Source organism: Brassica napus, chromosome C5 (assembly GCF_020379485.1).
Source record: "Brassica napus cultivar Da-Ae chromosome C5, Da-Ae, whole genome shotgun sequence".
NCBI lineage: Eukaryota > Viridiplantae > Streptophyta > Magnoliopsida > Brassicales > Brassicaceae > Brassica > Brassica napus.
In genome coordinates, this window is record NC_063448.1 from 19,795,223 (window position 1) to 19,819,812 (window position 24,590).

Consider the following 24,590-nt stretch of genomic DNA (forward strand, 5'->3'; position numbering starts at 1 on the left):
TTTCGACATCTCAAATCATATATCACTCAATATTTAGGTATAATTTTCATGCGGCCTTACTCTTAAAAACAATCAATTCGGATTTCAATCTTGTGAGGACAATGAGACTATCAATCTTAAAGGCATTTAATCAATCAATCAATTTCTAGCAAGTCTCAGCAATACTATATCTATGTGCTCATAATATTATGGTTTATCAAGACTAGCAAAAACAGATTCAATTAATCATGCAATTAGGGTTTAACAATCAATGGATTTTAGCAAGACTAGTAAAAAGATTTATTAATCACTCAATCAGTTTCAAGGCTGATTTTAGCAATACTAGAATATAGATTTCAACCATGAATTTCAATGAATCAGTTTCAAGGCTGATTTTAGGCTGATTTTAACAATACTAGAATATAGATTTCAAGCATGAATTTCAATGAATCAGTTTCAAGGCTGATTGGTATTTAGCATAAACCATGTGTAAATAATTTATCTAGTATCCGAATTTATCAAACCTCAAAAACATATAATCAGATCAATCAATTTAATCGAACTTAGCATACAAAGACATTAGATTTTATCATGAATCTATCAACCTAGCATACGGATTCTCAATTCTCAAAGACATCCAAATCAGATCAATATAACCTATCATACAGATTATTTAGGGTTTCTATTTAAAACATATCAGATTACAAAACTATCAATCCTAGCAGATGATATTAAACCTCAAGAATCATGCAATCAGATCATTCAGATTTTAAACAAGTAAACCTCAATCAATCTATCAACCTATCGGATTATATAAGCAAAGCAAGCTAGCAACCTATCGGATTCAATCAATGTTTTAACAGGCTGGTCGGTTTAAAAAATTTTAAATCAGATGAACAATTAACCAAGCAGGATGAGAAAATAAATCTATAAATTTAACGGTCAAACAATTCTAGCAACATAGCATCATATTCAATCAGATTTAAAACCTCAATGATCAAAACCGAAAACAGTTTTGATTTCAAAATATTCGATTAGGGTTTAAATATGTGATTTGATAATTATAGTATAATTAATTCTGATACTTATATTATTTAGGGTTTATAGATATAGGGTTAGGGTTTATCGGATTTTAACTTGTAAAAACCGATTTGGAGTTTTAATCATGTAGGAACATGATTTAGGGTTTGGGGTCTCGAACTTTTAGAGCTTCGATTTACTCAATGAGGATTTTTGATCTATATCCCTATGATTTTTATTCATAAAGATTAGGGTTTTAGGGTTTCATTCTTTATCAATCAATCCATGTTCGATTATGGGTGCTTAAGTTTTGAATTACCTTTTAACATTAGATGATTGTTGAATCGGAGCACCAAAGGAGTTGAGCCGCGAGCTGGACACGAACGGGACGCAAGCTGGAATGGATCGAGTCGCTTCTATCGGGTCGCAGACGTCCTTTGTTGCTTGATCGGGAACGCCTTAAACGTCGGACGCGAGCTGTCTGATGTTGTCGCGAACGAGGAAGATGTCGCGTGCTGGAGCTGCTCTCGGGTCGCGAACGTCTGAGCTATGATCAAGAACGCCTTGGGCTGAAGCTGATCGGGGACGCGAGCTGGAACAAATGGGGGAACAAGAGACGCGATCGGGGTTTATGGTTCGTCAGATCGCCGACTAGGGTTAGGGTTTTAGGGTTTTTCGATTTGGGTATTAGTTTAGGGATTTAGAGTTTCGTGCTGATAACGTTTTATAAAAGTAATGGAAAAGTCTATATTTATTCATAACATAGAGGTTCCTTATATAGGAGATTACACCGTCATAAATAAATGAAAAGATTACAAATCATAATCTTTTGGTTATGAGCCATCCACAATCTGGTTCATAACAATAAGTGTTTTTGTCAAGTTCAAGAGTTTGAATAGCCTTGTAGACAATTGTTCAGATGGTGTATGGGCACTATACTTTTATTAAACGTATAATTTTCTATGAGCTACCTTAATCCGATAACACTAAATTTAGTGTTTTGTTTCTTATTTTATTTTTTCATATTTAATCATAACATCAAGATTAATTATATTAAAATTTTAATAACTTTTAAATTTTAATTATTTATATTTAATAAATAATTATTTTATAGCATTTAGAGTCTATGTTTGTTCGTCAAAGTTTTATATTTTATAAAATATTTTAAATACAACTAAAATTTTATTCTATTAAAACATAAATACAAAAGTATCTAATATATTTTATTTTGTTAAATAATAATACTCATTTAGTGATACTATTAACTAAGAAAATAATTTTATATTTTTTGAAAATAAAATAAAATCATAAATACAAAACAATACAATGTATTTATTTTTAATTGCAATTAGTTATTATTGATACCAACTTAATTATATTATCAATTAAACATATTTTTTTCTAAGATTTGGTAGAATGAATAATATTACACTAAATCTTTGTGTTATACTATTTTCAAAACACCAAATTTAATGAAATTTAATAGAAGCTGTAGCTTTATTTTGATAATATGTTTGAGCCAAAAGATTTGATGGGCCAAAAGATTTGATGTGTTTCATTAGGAAAGATTTAATAAAAAAATTAGTTAAAAAATAATAATATATGTTTGGGCCAAAAGATTTGATGGGCTGTTACGAGGTTTGAGGTCAAAATTTCCCGTTTATTTTCTTTTTTGAAATGACAATAAATTATCTGCGTAGGTTCCGGACAAAGTCTAATAAATACTCCTATTCGTCTTACTCCTTATTAAAAACTAATTAACGTAGATTTTATCAAATTGTGAAAAATTATTTCAAAATGTTTACGAGTTCCTAAATCTCATGGCTAGTCAGCTAGTCTTACATCGGCGTCTATATTTAAATGTTTCTTTAAACTCCAAACAAATAAAAAATCATATATACCCTAACAGAGTATAATATCTACATTAACACTACTAAAATGAACACTGATCTTATAAGCAGAATAATTATGAAACAAAAATAGAACTATTACATCAAATTTTAGCATCACATATACATTGTCTTTGACATTGATAACCATAAAAGAAGAACTGATTTGGTGGCGACATCCCCGATAATCCATAACCTAACAATGCTTGTTCATACGATTCGGAGTACGTCTGGGTGTTCGGGTCGGGTTCAGACCGGTTCCTTTCAGGTCTGGATCCTTCGAGTCATAAACATTCGGACTCAATAGGTACATAGAAATTTTCGGTTCGGGTTCGAGTCGTTCTTCTCGGATCCGGGTCGGTTTGGATCTATATTTAAAATATCCATGAAATATCCGTAATTTTCTTGGTCCATATCGGGTCCGGATCGAGTTCGGGTATTTAGGATCTGAAAAGGACATGACATACCCAACTCCATCAAATTTAGTCGATATTTGTCACATATATCTAAAATTTTACAAAATAACTTAAATGAAACTATAAATAATTAAAATAAAACATTTTTAAACTCTAAAATTTATATTTTAAAGCTTTATATTACTTAAAAAATGTTACAAAATAATAATAAATGTTGATAGCAAAAGATATTTCAATTAAATCATAAAATAATATATAAAATAGAACACAAAAAAAGTCATAGTTTTAGATATACATGTTTTTAAGTCGGGTACAAATCGGTTCTTATCGGGTCTGGTCTATTCGGGTTGGTCCTTTTCGGGTTGGTTTCTTTCGGTTCTGGTTCTTTCGAATAAAAGAAATTTAGACCCAAAAAGTACTTGTAAATTTTCGGTTCGGTTACAGGTTGGATATTTTCAGGTTGATTCCGATTCAGGTTTTCGAGTCCAGGTTAATATGCCAAGGTCTAACTCGGAGGATGAGTGGTAAAGATTTGCTTTGGACAAGACCCTTAACCTAACAACAATGCCGGTTTTACCAAAAAAAAGAAGACCTAACAATGCTGAATGAACAACCATTTATCCAATCGAGCTGTGAAAATGCCATATGTTACATAAAGATAAAATCAAATAATATTTAATATACAAAATATATCACTGCCAATTTATTTTATAGTTTGTTTTTTTTGTCAACCATTGTATTAAGCCGTTGGGCTAAACGAGATTACAAATGGAAATCAAAATTTTAAACCCAATATATTGATAAGCCCACCCGAAACCCAAACTGTAAAGATAAGATGACCAGATACAAACCATCTGTCCACCACATGTCATCTATCAAAACAAGGTGAGAGCTACGTGTTACGCTGGGGCACTGAGTCGCTTCTTTGCCGGAACCGCCGCCAACTCCGGTGGCGAAATCGTTACCAAACCCTGAAGATCAACTCTAATTTTGATTCCATTTGCTTGCCTCACTCCCTTATACGCCTCTGCCTCCAAAGATCTTCATCACTTACACCGGATGTGGATTCACCAAGAAGCTTCAATCGATTGGGTTCAGCCATCGTCGAAACACTTACAGAAGCAAGCTTCAACTTTTTTTAAACGTAACTGGACCAAACGATGAAGACAAACATGCAAAACTCGATTCTTTATCTCATTAGAATACTTTGCTTAAGTTTTTACGAGCAAAGATTGACATCTTTTGGAGATAGAGATCAAGCATAACCGACAATAGGGTATAGGAACTCAGAAAAGCAATAGGGATTTAAGATGAAGAAAGAGAGTAGAAGCTTGAGACTTTGTTAAAATCGAATCAAACCGAAGATAAAAGATAAAGAGTGATGAAAAGCTTAAGTTTGATTTGAAGAGAAAAAACACAACAAAATTCCGAGCGGAAACTACAAATCGCCTAAGCGAAAAGAGAATTCGCCATGCGAAAGTCAAAATCGATCCTAAGATCGAAAATATTCACAACCAAAAAAACGATTCAATTAATAAAATTGAATCGAATATGAGACATCTCATCTCTTCTTCCCCCGCGAAAGATCCAGAGAGAGAGAGAGATATGTATTTTTTTATAGTTTTTTGTTAGCTTTTGAAGTTAGTCACTCTAATTCTCTAATCACTTATAGCCAACGTTCGTATGTTTTTTGGATTACGTAATTGATTTAATTAGAACGCTTACAATCAACAGTGTATATTTCTCCTTTCTCAAAAAAAAAACCAATGTATACTTCTCATATTTTTTAACTCGAAAAGTATATAGTTTGTTCAAGAGTCTCATAAAAGGGGTGATTGGTAGCGTGAGCTGACTTTAGTTTTAATATTAATTTACAGCATTTAAATTACCAATTATATTTTAGTTTGTTTTTTAAAGCTACAGATAAAAAAATAAAAAAATGACCGTAAAAGCTCATATTTTTGGTCCTAGGAAATATATTATTATATCAATCAATTTTAAAGTTACATCACTTACAAATAAATCAAAAAATCCTACAACTTAAATTCTACAGTAATTTCTACAGTTACAGTCTAACCAATCACCCTCGCTATAGCTTTACTTTTTTTTGGGCAAAATTATTGCTCCAAACTTTTGATATAGCTGTAAATTTTATTACTGTAAAATTTTGGTCTAGCTATAAATTTTTTTCTTTAAAAGCATGATTGTTATAATTAGCTGTAGATTGTATTATGTTCATGTATAAAAAATTATTAATAATTATGAAATAAAATATATAATAATAATTTATAATTATATTAAATAAATAAAATAATAATTTAAAGAAAATCCATAAAACAGAATAATTTTAAATATTAATACTAAATAAATTGGAAATAATAAACAAATACATAACCATAAGAATAAAAAGAAAATATTGATTGTCAAATAAAACTTAAAAGAAAAAAGAAACATATAAATGATACAAGATCACATATATATATATTTAGAACTAGGTTTTGTTGTTTACAAATTAATATTTAAAGAAAATTAATGTAAATATACTTTTAATTCGGGAAAGCCCATAAAACTAGGCCGTGGATATATTGCTCTCTAGAGTAAATTTTTAAGAAGCTGTAAAAACAGAAAAAAAAAGTTAATAAAGTCTGATTGCTGTCAAATTAGTGTTGTAGGCATAATAAAGGAAAATATTGGCAAAGTGGGTCACTTTCGAGTTTATAATTTGGGCTTTGGGCCGCGCGGAGTTTTAATTCGGCAAATGGGTCATGTGTATTTGTGACCCTATGCGACTTGAAAGCAAAAGACGAAACGATCCTTGCTCCAGCTGCGGAATATCGGAAATGCCACTCCTCTCTCGCACGTGAGAATTTCGGCGACTTTCCCGGTTCCCGAAAAACCCGGGTCATTAACTTCGTCGTCTTACCTGCACTGGGCGGTAAACGACCTTCTGGTAAATTCATTTAATGTGAAAGTCTGAGAGGACTATTCGTCTTTCGACCTAGATCCACCAGTGTTCCCTAGCCTGTCGCAGCCGTTGGAGAATCTTCCCCGGCGATAATTAGACCCCAGACGACGCCTGCAGTGATGAAGAAGTCCAAGCTAAGTCAGACAACCGTTCGTCGTCGGACCAGATCCTCTGGCGAGGAGCTCCTGGAGCGCCCTCCTACGAAACAGCAGCGCTATCCGGGTATGTGTTTCGTCCACCTCCGTTCATGTGGATTCCGTCTTTGCATGTCATCGGACAGATTCTTAAGTAATGATTAGTCGACACCGTTTTGTGTTCGAAGCCATTTATTTGAGTTATCGATTTTTCTTCTATTTGTAGATTCTGGATCTGAGGACGGCCCCGGTGGTGGTGATTCCTCAGGGGGACAATTCTCTGATGGGGTGCCCTCATCTGTGTTGCCCCGGAGACTGTTCGCATATGGTGCGTACCCGACAAAGTTGCGAGTAAACATCTACTCAAAATCACACGTCATCGGTTCTGTTGCTGCTGCTCTAAAGGGGACGGATGCGATGGACACTTTGATGGCTTCCCAGTTTCGGGGGCTGTTTCAGCTTCCCGTTGTACGCTACCAGAACTCTACGAAGCTCATCGGCTGCCTCCTCAGCCGACAGCTCGTTACGGCTCGCAGACACAAGTTCTGGTCCACCTTCGGGCCCGATCCACTACGTTTCTCGCTGTATGAATTCCGAGACGTTACAGGTTTGAACTGCGGAGCTTTCGATGTTCAGGATTCAGAAGCATCTGAATCTGTTCCTCCGACGATGTGGAACAAGCTCTTTGATACGGCTGTCGGTAAGTTAACAGTCCTGAGTGTACTGCGCATGTTGGGAAATGAATATCTAGCTGTGGAGAAACGGCTCCCTTTGGCTCTGATCGCGTTGGTTGATGGTGTTCTCTGCCCTAGTAACAAAGATCTTAAACTAACGCCCAGGTACGTTGAGATGCTGTCAGACGTTGAGAGCTTTTTAGCGTATCCGTGGGGTCGAGAGTCGTTCTTGAAGACCGTGCCGTGTTTCCTGCCTCCCCTTGTTGTCGGACCAGGTGCGAACCCACTGCAAGTTATGCGTGGTCGGCTATCGCAAAAGATAACAGTTTGCTATGGGTTTCCACTTGCTCTGCAGTTGTTCGTATTTGATGTTGTGCCTCTGCTATTGGAGAAAATTCCCAACGCAGGGAACACCGCCACTTTCATTGATTCCCCCGGAGCTTGCTCTTCGCCGTCCACTACTCTCACAGTCAACGAAATAGTTGCTGTCGAGGAAGACCCAGACGTAAGTTTGTTTTCCCTTTGTTTTAAATGCAGCGGATGCAAAAATACAGTGAAGTTAAACGGTTACGGCTTTTGTGGTTAACGTGTCTTCCATTGCTTTTTGCCTGGCTGCAGCTCTCTGTCCACTTCACCGTGATTCCTGATGAGGAACGGCTGCTGTTGGTGGACCAGAATGAAGATAGGCAAGTTACTTCTTTGGTGTAGAATTTGCTTTGTGGGGAAACATTCAAACCTGAGGACTTTCCAGGTGGTGACCAGTCGTTTTCCCCCAAGTTTAAGGTTCCAGACGCTGCCCAGGGGGAGGGAGCTTGTCCCACTCCCGTACGCCAGATAAATTTGCGACAGCGTAATACAGCGCCCATTGAAGTTGAAGATATTTCTTCTTCTGGAAACAGCGGAGAAGAGAATCGTCAATGCTCAGAGAGGTGTACGCATGAAAATTTAAAACATTGGATATCCCAGCGGTTTGAGGGGATGGAGAACAATATTGAAGAGTTGCGGACACTGATTTGCAAGAGTTTGGGTCTGCCCGAGGGGAGCAAACGCAACGCTAGGAAGAGGAAAGCGATGGATGATCCGCAGGTGCGTCGCACTCCGTCTCCTGATGATAGTATTGTGAGTGAAACCGAGGGGCGAAACAGGAAGGGGAAAAAAAGGAAAACGGTTGGCACTCGACATGTTGGGAAAAAAACGTTGCCTCGGCGTCGATCTGGAGGTGGAAAGGAGGTGACAAAGGTTGTACGCCGAAGTTATTTTTTCGCATAATATACAATTCGTGGTCATTTACTGTCCTGACACCTTTGCCGTTTTCCAGGAAGTGAGCAGGAAGAACCCACCCTCATCAGAGAGAGAAAGTGGTCACCAGAACGATGATGATCATGCAAAAGAAAACGAGTCTGACAATGCACGTTTTCCACCATCCGGCGGAAACAAAGGCGATCAGGTAATGTGATAGATAGTTTTATTGTTGTGTTATTGCTTAGACTTCTAACCCAACGCTGGGGGGGGGGGGGGATGGTCAGCAGCAAGAAACACAATCGAATGCCCTCGTCCTGTTTGGAGATGTATTAGATGTTGAGCTTGAGTCCTATGTGTTACCAGCAGAGGTTCGTTTGCATCTTAATTAGTTGTATAGTGTTTGGCTAAGTAGTGGTAATAACAATAGTTGTGAATATTTGCGGATTTCTTCTACCTTCCAGCATGCGGTAACCTCCCCGGGGGCATGGCAGAAAAGAAACCCAACGTACCGGTATGAGCAAGGCTCCCCAGTCGCATGGGAGAAAACAAAGCCGAACTGTTACAGTTTGGTTGGTAGTGTACGCTCCTTTCATCCTTCATGGGATGGAAACCCCTCCTCGAAATCTAAGGTTGCATCCACCGGAATTGAAACGTGTCCGCTACTGATTATATCATAGACAGTAATTATATCTGTCACCTTAAGTTTGGTCTGTTATTGTTGTACATTACTTGAAGTGCGTTATTAACGGATCTGATGCAGGAAAGAAGTGCTCCAGAAGGTGGGGAGGGCCATCAAAAATGGGTAGGTGCTCCACCGGTGGGCTATGAGTCCGGTCAAACATCAAATCAGAATGATGGAGAGGGGCTTGAACAAGTCTCTGCTCCTATGGGGTTTGTTGAGGCACTTGTGAAGGAGATCAACTCTGAAATCCTGGGGGCGGATGAGGTAGTTATATCTTAGGCAATGGTTTAGGTCTGTTGTTGTTCGACAATTCTCAGAGAGCGTAATTAACTGATTTGAAATTTCAGGAAATAAGGGCAACGAGGGGTGAGGAGGGTGCACAGCCAAAAGAAAACAAGTCTGTGGCTGCCCGCATGACACCAACGGCGGGGATTGGCTTTGCGCAGGTGGTGTGCATTTTATTATTGGTGTACACATGTACATTTTATTTTTGGTGTACACCTGTTGACATAGGTTACTGACTCCATCTAGAAAACGGGTGGCGACAACGGTGGTGAGTTCGTTGAGGAGGATCCTGACGGTGGTGAAGGAGCGAGGACGGCAGACAAACAGCCCCAATCTGTTGACTCCGTTGAAACATCAAATATGGAGTTTCCAAAGCCTGTGGAGGCGGTTGGAAAAGTTGCTCCTCCCAAGGCGGGTGGTGAGGCAAGTGTTAAGGAGATCAACGCTGAATTACAGGGGACGGAGGACGAAGAGAGATATGACAGTTGTAAAGACGACATGTCCACTGATAGCCAGATACAAGAGAACCCACGTGATCTGTGTGGTGAAACGGATGCGGACTCTGAAGATGTGGGCAGTGGTGGTAAACGGCATCGCATGAGATCCAGCAAGATTTCTGGAGTGTACACCCCTGACCCAAGGGTGAAAAAGTTGTTTAAGAGCGAGGAGAAGGTTGAGTATAAGCCCATTGCCAAAACGAATCGAACACAATTTAAGAAGTTTGCCGAAATTTTGAGGGAAAACCCCGAGCAGTAAGTTTCTAACTCTTTTTAAGGTTATATACATACACTCGTGCATAAGTTCCTGATTGTTGGTTAAATTTGCAGGATGTGGAATATCGCTACCGGTCACTCTGTGTGTAATCACTTCTTCCTTGAAATTGCTGAACCGGGGAAATGGATGTCTGACGAGGTACTATTAAGCTCTACATCGTCGTCACATTATACCTTTGATAGTCACCTTATGTAACTAATATTTGTTACATAGTTTATTGGGACAGCACATGCATGTGATAATGAACATGTTGTGGAGGCGTCGCGGGATTTATCTACAGAAGGAGAGGATGGTGATCTTGGATCAGTACTTTATAAAAACCATTCAGTCAAACTGGAGTGCCTTTAGCGCAGACAATGATAAGCTGCAGTTCGAATGGGGGAAAAACGTAGCACAATATGTGACAGGAAAGAGCAAGGGGCAGAAAATGAAGTTGGGACTTGGCCGCGATGTCGACACCGTGTACACCCCGATGAATTGGGGTGGAGATCACTGGGTTGGTCTCTGCATTAAGCTGACTGAAGGTCATGTGACGGTATTTGATTCCTATGTTCCTGATACTGAGATCGAGGTTGCGGAAGGACATATGTGTTCGGTTGTACAATCGTTGCCTTATATATTAGAAAAATATGTGGGGCATAAATGCTATAAGGTGAAGGAAGGTCTTCGAATTTACTCTTGGAGCCGCGCAGAAGGCATTTATCACAACAAAAGGGGTGGCGACTGTGGGCCATGTGCTGCCAAGTTCATAGAGATGCATGCTGCTGGCTTAACGGAGGAAATGAGTTGGATTACCGACAAAGATGTTGATAGATTTCGAGAGCAGTATGCAATGGACTGCTATGAAGAATTCGTGGGCGATGCTAAAGTAAACAATGAGTAAACTTGAAGTTGTTTTCTTTGTCAGAATAATGTTCGAACCCAATGGTACTTATGTTTGTGTGAACGAAATGGAACTTAATGGTATATTTATGGTGTGCTTGTGTGATTATGCGTTTATGATCATCGAGAAACAAAAAAGTTTATCGGTATTGACTTTGGTATTTCTAGATATGTACACCTGAGTTAAAACGCTGCACACCAACTACATGTGTTGACTTTGGTAGACCTTGTAACCCTCGTACACCGTTGTTGTAATGTTGTTGTAACTACGTGAAGGTATACATCATTGAACAAAATGATTGCGAATGTTATTGTGTTATAATTAGAACTATTTGTGATGTTTGATTGTATTATATAAAGTCACATTATTGAACAAAATGAACTACATGTATTGTCGGTGGTAGACCTTGTAACGTTTGGTGTACAATATAAAGTGAAACGTTTTGTTTGGTCTTTAAAAATCGTACACCATTGGCGTAATGATGCACACCAAGTCTGACATTTCCACTACAAGAAAACATAATCTTAACGAGGGCGGTTTTCCTCGTTATTTCGTCGTAAAAGAGGCTTTACGACGAATTAGCGAGGAAACGCGTTTGCTCGTTACACGTCCGTCGTAACACATATTTCCTCGCTAATTCGTCGTAACTTAGCGAGGAATATATTTCGTCGTAAAGACGAAGTAGAACGATTCGTCGTAAAGACGTCGCTACAATTCCTCGTAAGGACGTCGCTACAATTCCTCGTAAATAACTCGAAAACAGTTCCTCGTAATCTACACGTAAATACCTTGAAAGATTTTCCTCGCAAAATACACGTAACAACCACGAAATGATTTCCTCGTAAAATGGTCGTAAACATTTCCTCGTTATTTCCTCGTAAATACTTCCTCGTAAAATACTCGTAAACTGTTTCTCGTCATTTCCTCGTAAGATTTCCACGTAAAGAGGTCGTACATTAGCTACGAATTTACTTCGTTTTTATTATTTTACAGAATTTTAAAATATAATAAAAAAATAATTAAAATTATTTAATTTAATAATAAATTAAAATTCAAAATAAAAATAAATTCATATGAAAATATTTTATAAATAAATAAGTTTTGAATTTATATAATACAACAACAAAAAAAAACTAAGGGTCGTTCATCGCCCGGTAGAATTCATCACTCCTCCTCGTAACATCCGCCTCGTTATGTACGTCGCCGGATGACTCGCCATGAATGGGATGTTGTTGTCGCATGTTCCTCAACATGGACTCCCATTCCGGATTTGTGGCCGCAATAACGTCTAAGAAGCCCTCGACTCCACCCATACGAGATTTTGTCGCGGTCAACTCGTTACGCAGCTGAGCGGACTCTCTACGCAGCTCCGTGACTTCATCATCCCGTCGCTGACCATAAGACGATGTCGCTCTCGGAACATCGTTGACGGAACCAATACCCAATGTCCGTCCCTTTTTTTTAGGGACAACCTTAAAAACAAAAAAATAAATATTGTAAGTAAATATTTAAAGTTAAATTAAATGAATAATTAAAAATTAATTTTTTTGAAAATTTACCTCCTCGTAAATCTTATCCACTTCAAGTGTGGATAAGGTGACGGGTAATCCGTCGGTAGACTGCTGGGTCAGCTGAGTCTGGCGGTCTTCAACCCGAGCAACTACGTCGTTGTAGATTTGCTCGGACTTGCCATCTACAAATACGCCCGCCTTGTTCTTGTGGGTCCTCTCGTAAAGTTCCATAAGAGACGGGAGATGTCCCGTCTCTTTGGCCTAAAAAACAGTTAAGAAAGTTAGAATAAATTAATATAATTATTAAAAAAATTATTTAATAAAATATTTAATTACCATTTCCAAACGGACACCGGCGTGGGGTTTTTGGCCCGTAGTGTGAAGCATCGGCCCGTTCCCGTGCTCATCGACCGTGTTACGGGAGTTAGAGCAAGCCTGGGCGATTCTAATCGAATCAGGAAGGCGCCAATAACGGATGAGGCCATCCCACACGTCCGTGGTGAGCTCAGCGGGTTTGCCACGCTCATACCCCTTCACGATCCAGTCACCCTTCCAGTTGGAGACCGTGTCCAACAAGCGAACTTTCGCTTTCGCGTTAAACTTCTTCCTCACCCTCTCAGTGATCCCCAAAGCCCAATTATATTTTTGCTGTTGGAAAAAATAAATTAACAATTAGTTTTTTAGAAAGTATATATATAAATCATGAAAAAATTAAAAAATATATAATTAATTAATAGAAACTTACAGCGTAAATTTTGAACCACGTCTTTCTGACGTAGTGAGGCGTCTTACTCCAGTTTGGATGTGCCATGGAGAAGTAACCCTTGATCGTGTCGGTTACGTCCGATGCAAGACATCCGTCAACCCCCCACCTGGAAAATACAAATTTAAAATATAAATTATTTTTTAATGTTATAAAAGATATTTAAACGAATTAAAAAAATTAATGCAACATACCACAACGTTCCGTCCGGTCGGTCTGGGTCGATGACTGGTAAACCTTCTCTGCCTGGCAGACTGAGAATGTCCTCTACCGTGTACTGCGAGTAAGGAGCACTCGGAGGCACCATCAGATCAGGATGAATATCAGCGACCATCGGAGGTGCCATCGGAGGAGGCACAGGAGGAGGCATCGGAGGAGGCACATGAGGAGCCGATGGTGCACTAGAAGAAGTAGACCCAGAGACTCTCTGAGTGTACTGAGTCTCGGGGACAGTCTCCTGGCCCGAAGAACTGGGAGCGGAAGAAGAGGCCGGGTCTAAACGACTACCCGGCTCACCGAAGATCTCTCTGTAATGGGCAGTAAGTCTTCCTTTTCGAACCTGGAAAAAAAAATGAAATTTTTAAAATTAACATCAACAATATATTTTCCAACATTATCCACCTAATCAACACTAAATAACATAAAATCCGCAAACCTATCTAAATTCCCTATACTAACCACCTAATATATCCTAAACTAACCAAATTAGAGAGGAATCAGAGAGGCTTACCATTGCTACGAAATGGAGAGGAAGTAGAGAGGAAGTAGAGAGGAAAGAAAGAGTGAGCGGTCGGGTGTATATATAAGATTACATATCGTCGCAAATTCGTCGTAAATTTACGACGAAATAGCGAGCAGTTACAAAGGCCCGTGTTTTTTTTTACGAGGAAATGGCGAGGAATCACAAAGGCCCGTGTTTTTCTTTACGTGTACTTTACGACGATTTTGCTTACGTGGAATTAACGTGATTTATGTTTAAATCTTTTTACGTGGTCTTTACGACGATTTCATCCTACGTGGAATTAACGAGGGTTATGTTTAAATCCCTAGAACCCCAAACCCGAAACCCGAAACCCGAAACCCCAAACCCCAAACCCCAAACCCGAAACCCCAAACCCGAAACCCGAAACCCCAACCCCGAAACCCGAAACCCCAAACCCCAAACCCGAAACCCGAAACCCCAAACCCGAAACCCCAAACCCCATATTCCTTATTTTCTACTTCATATATTCCAAACCCCCATCTTTAATTTTCTACTTCATATATTCCAAACCCCAAACCCGAAACCCGAAACCCGAAACCCGAAACCACAACCCCGAAACCCGAAACCCAAAACCCGAAACCCCAAACCCGAAACCCGAAACTCGAAACCCCAAACCCGAAACCCCAACCCCGAAACCCGAAACCCGAAACCCGAAACCCCAAACCCGGAACCCGAAACCCCAAACCCGAAACCCGAAACCCGAAACCCAAATCCCCATCTTTAATTTTCTACTTCATATATTCCAAACCCCCATCTTTAATTTCTACTTCATATATCCCTAGAACCCCAAACCCGAAACCTAAAACCCGAAACCCCAAACCCCAAACCCGAAACCTGAAACCCGAAACCCGAAACCCCAAACCCCATATTCCTTATTTTCTACTTCATATATTCCAAACCCCCATCTTTAATTTTCTACTTCATATATTCCAAACCCCATATTTAATTTTAGGTTTCGTCGTTATTTCCTCGTTGTCTTACGTGGACTTTACGACGATTTTATGCTACGTGGACTTTACGACGATTTCATCCTGCGTGGACTTTACGACGATTTGTGCTTACGTGGAATTAACGAGTGTTATGTTTAAATCCCTAGAATCAGAAACCCGAAACCCGAAACCCCAACCCCCAAACCCCATACCCTAAACCCGAAACCCCAAACCCGAAACCCGAAACCCCAACCCCGAAACCCGAAACCCCAAACCCGAAACCCCAAACCCGAAACCCGAAACCCCAAACCCGAAACCCCAAACCCCATATTCCTTATTTTCTACTTCATATATTCCAAACCCCCATCTTTAATTTTCTACTTCATATATTCCAAACCCCAAACCCGAAACCCGAAACCCGAAACCCGAAACCCGAAACCCGAAACCCCAACCCCGAAACCCGAAACCCAAAACCCGAAACCCCAAACCCGAAACCCCAAACCCGGAACCCGAAACCCCAAACCCGAAACCCCAAACCCGAAACCCGAAACCCAAATCCCCATCTTTAATTTTCTACTTCATATATTCCAAACCCCCATCTTTAATTTTCTACTTCATATATCCCTAGAACCCCAAACCCCATATTTAATTTTAGGTTTCGTCGTTATTTCCTCGTTGTCTTACGTGGACTTTACGACGATTTCATCCTGCGTGGACTTTACGACGATTTCATCCTGCGTGGACTTTACGACGATTTCATCCTGCGTGGACTTTACGACGATTTGTGCTTACGTGGAATTAACGAGTGTTATGTTTAAATCCCTAGAATCAGAAACCCGAAACCCGAAACCCCAACCCCCAAACCCCATACCCTAAACCCGAAACCCCAAACCCGAAACCCGAAACCCCAAACCCGAAACCCCAAACCCGAAACCCGAAACCCGAAACCCGAAACCCAAACCCCCATCTTTAATTTTCTACTTCATATATTCCAAACCCCCATCTTTAATTTTCTACTTCATATATCCCTAGAACCCCAAACCCCGAAACCCGAAAGCCCAAACCCGAAACCCAAAACCCAAACCCGAAACCAAAAACCCGAAACCCCATATTCCTTATTTTCTACTTCATATATTCCAAACTCCATCTTTATTTCCATTCCAAACCACAATATCCCACATTTGCTTATTCATAAAACAAACTCCCAGCATTACCTTATTCATAAAACAAACCCCACATTATCTTATTCATAAAACAAACTCCCTCATCTTATTCATAAAACAAATACATCAATCGGATACATCGACATTCTCGTCATCACTAGAAACATCATCATTTTCATTAAACTCGTCTTCAACAGCTTCGTCTGTGGCATCATCGGTAAGATCTTCGTACTCGTGATTATGCGGATCAATGAGAAGGATGTCATCAATTTCTTGTTCAGGTTCCTCGACTTCATTTATCTGTTCTTCTTGCAATGGTGGTTCTTCTCCACTGATGATTCGTCCTCGAGGTGTAACTTTGATCACTGCTAACCAATTTATACCTGAATCTCTCATCCGAGGGTATGGAAGGAAGCTAACTTGGTCTGCTTGTGAAGCTAAGATGAAAGGCTCGAATTTGTTGTACCTTCGTCCACCGTTGACATCAACTACACCGAATTTGTTAGACCGAACACCTCTGTTGACGACGGGGTCGAACCATTCACATTTGAAGAGGACGCATTTCAGCTTCAGTATCCCTGGAAATTCGACTTCAATAATCTCCGTCAAGATCCCGTAGAAATCTGTTTCCCCTTTCACACATATTCCATAGTTACTGGTCGCCCGCTGTCTACCATAGTCATATGTATGAAAAGTATAGCCTCGTGTGAAATACATCTGTGATGTGGTGACCTTTACAAGTGGAGATTGAATTACTTCGTGTAACCACTTAGGATAATCTGCATCGTCGTCGTCATAATCAACCTGCAAAAATAAAGAGAATGTTAATGAAATACAGATAATGTATGAAAAAAAGTTTTAGTTAATACCTGATTCCGCAACCACTTAATGAAGTGTTGATCTTTCCTTTTGTCTACGTCACTTGTGGATATACCAGGAAATGTTTCTTCGACTTGAGAAACAAATAGGCTGTAAAATCACATTTTATAGGAATGAATCTCTCGCAATTATACAATTAATTATACTTATATGTGTTTCGAAGTGTCAATATATGTTACCTTTCAAAATAACGCATCAATGGATCTTCGCAATTGAGTAGAATATAGGTGTGTGCACTATGAGCGTCTTCTTCACTCGACCACCAAACCTCTTTACACTTCCCACCGAGTCGCCCAATCTGGCTAAAGATGTCTGGAACACCAGCAACTGCATATGTTGGCGCAACACCACCATCATCATATCTTCTTGGAGCTCTTCTCCGTGTACGTACTTTTGACGCAAAGTAGTACGATGTGAAGTGAGAAACTTCTTCCGTCAAACTTCCAGCAATTATAGAACCTTCAACTTTGGCGAGGTTCTTTGCTTTTCCCTTCAAATATTTCATGGCTCGCTCATACTGATACATCCATCCGTAATGTACAGGTCCACGAAGCAATGCCTCATATGGGAGGTGGACAGCTAGATGCTCCATGACGTCAAAAAATCCGGGAGGAAATATCTTCTCCAAGTTGCACAATAAGATGGGAATGTTCTCCTGAAGCTGTTCCACAACTTCTTCTTTAAGAGTGCGTGTGCTCAGATCCCTGAAAAATGCTCCAATGCCTTTTATATTCAAAAAAAATTAAACACATTGTTAGTCATATATTATTTTGTAAATTATTGTGATATAATACACTACGTACCTGCAAGTGCTTCATGTACGTTTGTTGGAAGTAGCTCCGCAAATGCAAAGGGCAGTAGTCGTTGCATAAATACATGACAATCATGACTCTTCATCCCGGAGAACTTTTGACCCTTTTCAACACATCTAGAGAGATTCGAAACATACCCATCGGGGAACTTCACTTCTGATGCCACCCAGTTGAACAACACCGACTTTTTTTCTGAAGATAATCTGAATATCGGAACGGGAACTTGTCCATTGCTTTTAATATGTAACTCGCTTCTTGAGCAAATATCCGGCAAGTCCAACCTCGATTTTATGTTGTCTTTTGTCTTCCCTGGGACATTCAATATTGTATTCATGATGTTCTCAAAGAAATTCTTCTCTATATGCATCACATCGAGGTTGTGGCGCAGAAGAAGATCCTTCCAATATGGCAACTCCCAAAATATACTCTTCTTGTGCCAGTTGTGATGAACACCGTAAGAATCTGGCATATTACGAGGGACATGCCAATTACCACCCCAACGAACTGTTTCGTTAGCTCCGTAGTAGTCGATTTGCGCTTCAATTTGTTCTCCAGTTAGATATGGAGGAGGAGTGTCTCTCACAACCCTTTTGTGCCTAAACAAATTCTTGTTTCTTCGGTAAGGATGGCCAATGGGAAGAAATCGACGGTGACAATCAAACCAACTTGTCTTCCTACCATTCTTCAGTTGAAACGCATCTGTCGTTCCATTACAATATGGACAAGCTAATCTCCCATGTGTAGTCCATCCAGACAACATCCCATAGGCAGGGAAATCACTTATGGTCCACAAAAGCATCGCTCGCATCGTAAAATTCGTCTTCGTTGAACAGTCATACGTCCTCACCCCTGTTGACCACAAATCCTTCAACTCTTTTATCAGTGGTTGTAGGAAAACATCCAGGGACCTTTTTGGATGGTTCGGACCAGGTATTAATATGGTCAAGAATAGTAACTCCCGTTGCATGCACATCTCCGGTGGCAGGTTGTATGGAGTAAGAAAGACTGGCCACAATGAATATTGTCTCCCTGACATTCCGAACGGACTAAATCCATCTGTGCATAATCCGAGATACACATTCCGGATATTGCTAGCGAAATCTGGATGTACTTTGTTGAAATGTTTCCAGGCTCTTGCATCTGATGGATGAGTCATCTCACCATCCGTCTGAGTATGCTCGGCATGCCATCTCATCTTTCCAGCAGTCTGCTCTGATTGATACAATCTTTTCAATCTGTCTGTAATTGGTAGGTACCACATCCTTTGGTACGGTACCCTATTACGTCCCCGTCCTTGCGGCTTGAATCGTGGCTTCTTGCAGAATCGACATTCTTCTAGCTTCTCATCATCTCCCCAATAGATCATGCAGTTGTCGATGCAAACATCTATCATCTCCGAAGGCAACCCAAGACTATAAACCAGTTTCTGAATCTCATAATAAGAATCAGCAGACACATTGTCTTCCGGCAAATACTCTTTAAACAAGTCCGCCCATTCGTTCATGCAACTTTCAGGTAGATTGTGATCAGTTTTAATATTCATCATTCTAGCAGCTAACGACAATTTAGAGAGACCTTCTCTACAACCACTGTAAAGTGGTTGATTCGCCGCGTTTAACATTTCGTAAAACTTTTTTGCATCTATATTAGGTTCTTCATCTCCATCATGAGCTACGAATGCATCAGCTACCATATCATGAACCCTATCATAATCTACCATCTCCTCTTGCTGGTAACTATGTTCATTATGCAAATGATGATCAACCGGTTCTTTTTCCTGAAAATTGCTATTACTACTACTAGCTTCATTCTGATCATAATTAAAACCTTCTCCATGTTGAAACCAGATATAGTAATTTGCCGTGAAACCTCTATTTATTAAATGCTTCCAAACATTTTCACGGTTTGCCAGTTTCGAATTGTTGCATTTCCGACAAGGACAGAACATCTTACCACTTTCTTGGGCGAGCGGTGTTGAATCTGCTTGATGCATAAATGTCTCCAGACCCGCAAGGTATTCTTTCGTCACTCTCCCGTTAGCATCTCTATGCATATACATCCACTTCCGCAACTCGTAAATATTCCCGGAGCCAGCCATTTTTTTTTCTTTCACGTTTTTTGTTGTTGGTGTGTTTAAAATGATGTTTAAACATCCATATTTATAGGAAAATTCGAATCTGGTAGTTGTAATTTTGCTATGAATTTACGACGAAAATTAATTAGGTGGGCAAAAAAAACGTGTAACACCTATAAAGTTGGTGGATTCAAAAATTTCCTCGCTAAATACACGTAAACTATTCCCTCGTAAATACCACGCAAAGTTTACGTCGTATTTACGAGGAAATAGTTTTTCCTCGTAAAATACTCGTAAAGTTACATTCACTTTACGACGAAACAGTTTTGTCGTTACGTTACGAGGAAATAACGATGACTTTAGTTTTTCACGTAAATTCGTCGTAAACTCGACGCAAATTTACGAGGATTGTTTTTCCTCGTTAATTTTCGTCGTTAAGCATGTGTTTTCTTGTAGTGAATTCATATCAACCATATGTATTGACTTTCTTAGACCTTGTAACGGTTGTTGTATTATATTATGTAAAACGCATTGTTTGGTTTATAAATCGTGTACACCATTGTTTTAATGTTGTACACCGAGTCTTATCTTTTCATGATAACTGTATGAGTAAAGAAACGATAAACCGATGTTGGAGTTTGTCTCCTTAGCTTTGATGGTATACGTCACTTTCCAAAATAACAGCTAATGATATACTCGACAACGGAATTAGAACAATGCTTAATGTGGTAAATGCATTACAACTAATAATAATTACTGCCAACTGTCGAAGGGCCGGAAACTCGTGGCGCAACGAAAATCTCGGAGGAAAAGACCAACCTCTTTTATCCAGAAGCATCGGTTACACATGTCTTCAGTCTTGCTTAACTCCATCTGCCACAGATCCCAATCGAAATCCAACGTAGGTGCACATGGGCAATTATAAAACAAGGGTTGATCTGTTGACATGAACATGAACTTCTTTGTTAAGAACCCCTCGTTAACGACCGGCACCCACGGAACATCATACATTCTAACAAGCCATCCAATTGTACCAACTGCTTCTCTCGTAAAACTAGCGAAGTATTCCTCATCATCCCAGTAGAGTTTGCGAGTCATTGCATAGGTATACAACGCTCGTTCGTATCCAGCATCCGCTGCTCTCTTCATCAAAGCAAGACCTTCTTCGTGGCGTTGTAGGGCGTAGAAATACTCAACACCCTTGATGTAAAGAATACTTGGGTTTCTGACATCGTAGCATCTTCTCAACAACGTATCACTCAAGCCTGTCCACCAAGGGTATTTATACAGATCAAACGAAGAATAGACGTCAGGCGTGTCTGCCAGCGTACGCATTGACTTACAAGTAGATCTGAGTCTATACAGATCTTGAAAGGAATTTTTTGCGACGCAGGAGACAATCAATTGTTGGATTTCTGAAGGGAGATCTAGAAAAGTCGTCTCTGCCATTATAGCCAGATTGTGTTTTCAACGTTGTGCAAATGATGTCCAAAATTCAGTAATTATAGTGAGCGGACGGCGGCAAGCGAAGGGTTGTCTATTTACGATGGTCACGCCCGTATAAGTCATTATATTGAGGAGACGCATTGACCCTATACCGAGACAAACGAAATAATGAATTTTTTATTGACCCTTTAAAACATGATTTGACAGTGTTAGGTTTCAAATGTAGGTGGGACAATAAATTCTCGTATTAACCTCACACGTTTTCTCTACAAACCTGTCTATTAAATTTCTATAATCCCTCTCATACCAACCATAAAACAGACCACAAAAAAACTCCCACAAGTGACCCCAATAGTATGGAAGCTCACGTACTCCCAAATCTTCCCCAGGAAATTGTGTGCAAAATCATTGTGCTTGTCGGAGAGGAATCATTTTACAATCTTGGCCTTTTTCTGCGGGCTGGAAAACGCGGTTACGCCCTCGCACACGAGCCCTCAGTCTTGAAGAAATGCGATGTTAGTGAAATGGAGGACGGGTTCGTCACATGTCAAATACGCCAAGGTTGTCAGTTCCGGGAGTTTCATCTCAAGTGTGTCAGTGCTGGCAACAGAAAGGCAATCTACTATGAAGGTCTCCTTACAGCACCAAGCACATGACTTGAGGAGAGTATTAAAATATTGGAACCAAATGTCCCAATGCATGTATTCTCAACCCTAGCCGTCTTCAATGTTTGTCTTGGCAACGACAAGGAAGCGAGCAAAGTGTTTCAGCTGTTCGCAGCATATCACCATGACCTTCGATCGGATGATACTTGTGAAATGGGAGAATCCATAGAGAATCAATTGAAAGCCTTTGGAGCGGAAGACCTGAACTGCAACAAATATGGGGAATCTTTCAAGTTCCCGGATGATGGCGTTATCAAGACACCCATGTGCGTGTATGGCCATGATTACGCAGACAACTTAGAAGGTGATTTCAAAAACTGCAGGCTATTTTGGATTTGCGTCAACATTGCAAACATCCTTTAAATATTATTGACAGGGAAATCTCTCTGGTTTTCTCCTATGTCATTTATGTTTTAACATCTGCCGTTCCTCCCAAATGTAGTTCCTCGATCCCAATACTACATATAATTTCTGTTGGAACAATACCTTTGCAAATTTAAATAACTAATTCATAACTAATTCATAGGTTATAACACGTTTACAGCAGATGTTGAGATACCAAAATACAAGCTTGCAGGACAAATTAAACATCTCTTCACATATTTAGAAACCCGTTAATGATGTCTTCCTCTATTTCTTCATTTTTGCCCAAATCACTCTGGAGGTGCGAGATGGTCTTCTTCAATTCCATGATAGTCCGCTTTTGTTCAGAAATTTCGTCTCTAGCTTCAATCAGAGCTTGCTTTTGCCATCCGAAAGGTTCTTCCTCATCGATACATTGGAAAAACCCACAATCAAGTGGACTCTACAAGATAAACGAAATGAAAACCCCTTCGATAAATAACAACACAATACTACTATTCTACCTTCCAGCGTTCACAGTCGTAGAACTTCCGACCAGGATTTTTGTCTGTCCAAGATTTACATTTCTTCGCCGGCAACGCACAGAAACAACGCACATCGGTTTCATTACCCTTTCCCTTTGCCTTTCCCTTATAGCTCGATCTGCCACCGAATTCCATATCTCTTCCCAGTTGGAGAACAATAATGAACACCAAAAAAGGACTGAAATCGAATTGGAGAAAAGAATTTTGGGAAAAAATGTAAATGGGTCGGATTTAGGGTTTGGACTGGGCTGGATTTTTGGGCAACCCGGACCGAAATTTGAATTTACTTTAATTTAAATTTTGAAATAAAGTGCACAGTGACGAGCACTTTCTCCAACTTCGACCTAATAATATCTCCCTTTCTCCTTTATCCAACTTCGACCTAATAACATCTCCCTTTCTCCTTTACCAGCAAAATTCCCTCGATGTCGACTTCCAGCAGCTCGGATGGTGCCTCGTATGTGGACATGCTTTACGCTGTGAACGACTCCAACTTTGGAATCCCGGATCGTTGTCCTTGCAGAAGCGCAATTATCATTCAGATCTCTACAGAAGCGGCAGCCATTCCGAAGAAATACTTTGTATGCAAAGATTTCAAGGTGAGTTGTAATCTTTTATGTAATTGTTGGCTTTGCTTCCAAAGATTTAAAGGTAAGTTGTAATCCTATTTCCAGAATGACGGGTTGCACAGAAAGCAAGAATGGACCGCCGCTATCGAAGACGAAACCCGACGTTTGAAGAAAACAGTTGACGACCACGAATCCAGGATACGTAGCTTAGGTCGTGTTGAATATCGGATCGATCGAATTGATGAAGATGCCCAAAAAAATGACGGTGAGATTGCAAACCTTGGTTATCAGATCCACGAGATGGAGAAAGTCTTGAAGAAAAACACTGAGGAGATTGCATAACTCAAGGAAATTATTGAGAAACTTTAATATAATATATTGTTGCATCTATTTCGTAGTATCTATTCCGGCAGACATATGGTGTGCAACTTTTATATATGGTGTGCAAGTTTTATATTGATGTAATTGTATCCAACGTTTCAATTGACATAATAGTATCCTACATTTCAATTGACATAATAGTATTCTCGTCGAAAGATTAGAAATATTTGTTGGTGTGCTACAATTTAACAACGGTGTACGTAGGATAGAGTAGTGTGCATGAAGATTACCACCATCCAACAAGTCTTAACGCCACGTTTCAAAGTTTGGATGACCGGTGGATGCCTTGAAGTCGCGTAGAAAAAGACCAACCTCTTTTATCCAAAAGCACCGGTTACACATGTCTTCAGCCTTCCTATTGTCGATGTCCCATAATGCCCAATGTCCCTCCAATATAGGAGAACAAGGACAGCTGTAAAATATCGATGCGACTGTTGATATAAAGACGTGCCTCCTTATGTGGAAGTAGTCGATCCAGCCGAGGATCTTACCAGCAGTCCGATCTTAGCGACGTAGTCTCTTAAAAATCCCCTGAAGTGGTCGCCATCATCATCCCATAATTTGCTTGTCATGGCGTAGGTATACGAGGCTCGCTCGAATCCAGCATCGGCTGCTCTCTTCATCAAATCAAGACCCTCAACGTACATATTTCGCCTGTAAAAATACTCAACGCCCTTGATGTAAAGTGTACTTGGGTTTCCCTGGGCATAGCATCTTCTCAATAGGTAACGGAGCCTGAACCCGTTAAGCCTCCACGGGTATTTAAACAAATCAAACGAAGCGTAAACGTCTTCGTCGTCTGCCA

At 39.8% G+C, this 24,590-nt stretch overlaps 1 protein-coding gene across 1 annotated transcript; it reads left to right on the top strand.

Moving 5' to 3' along the window:
* The first annotated feature begins 6,388 nt into the window (after positions 1-6,388).
* Positions 6,389-7,785, top strand: LOC106417302. Its single transcript, XM_022714054.1, has 3 exons — positions 6,389-6,491; positions 6,630-7,582; positions 7,696-7,785. Exons 1-3 carry the CDS (start codon positions 6,389-6,391, stop codon positions 7,783-7,785), a joined length of 1,146 nt encoding a protein of 381 aa, XP_022569775.1.
* Positions 7,786-24,590: the final 16,805 nt, after the last annotated feature.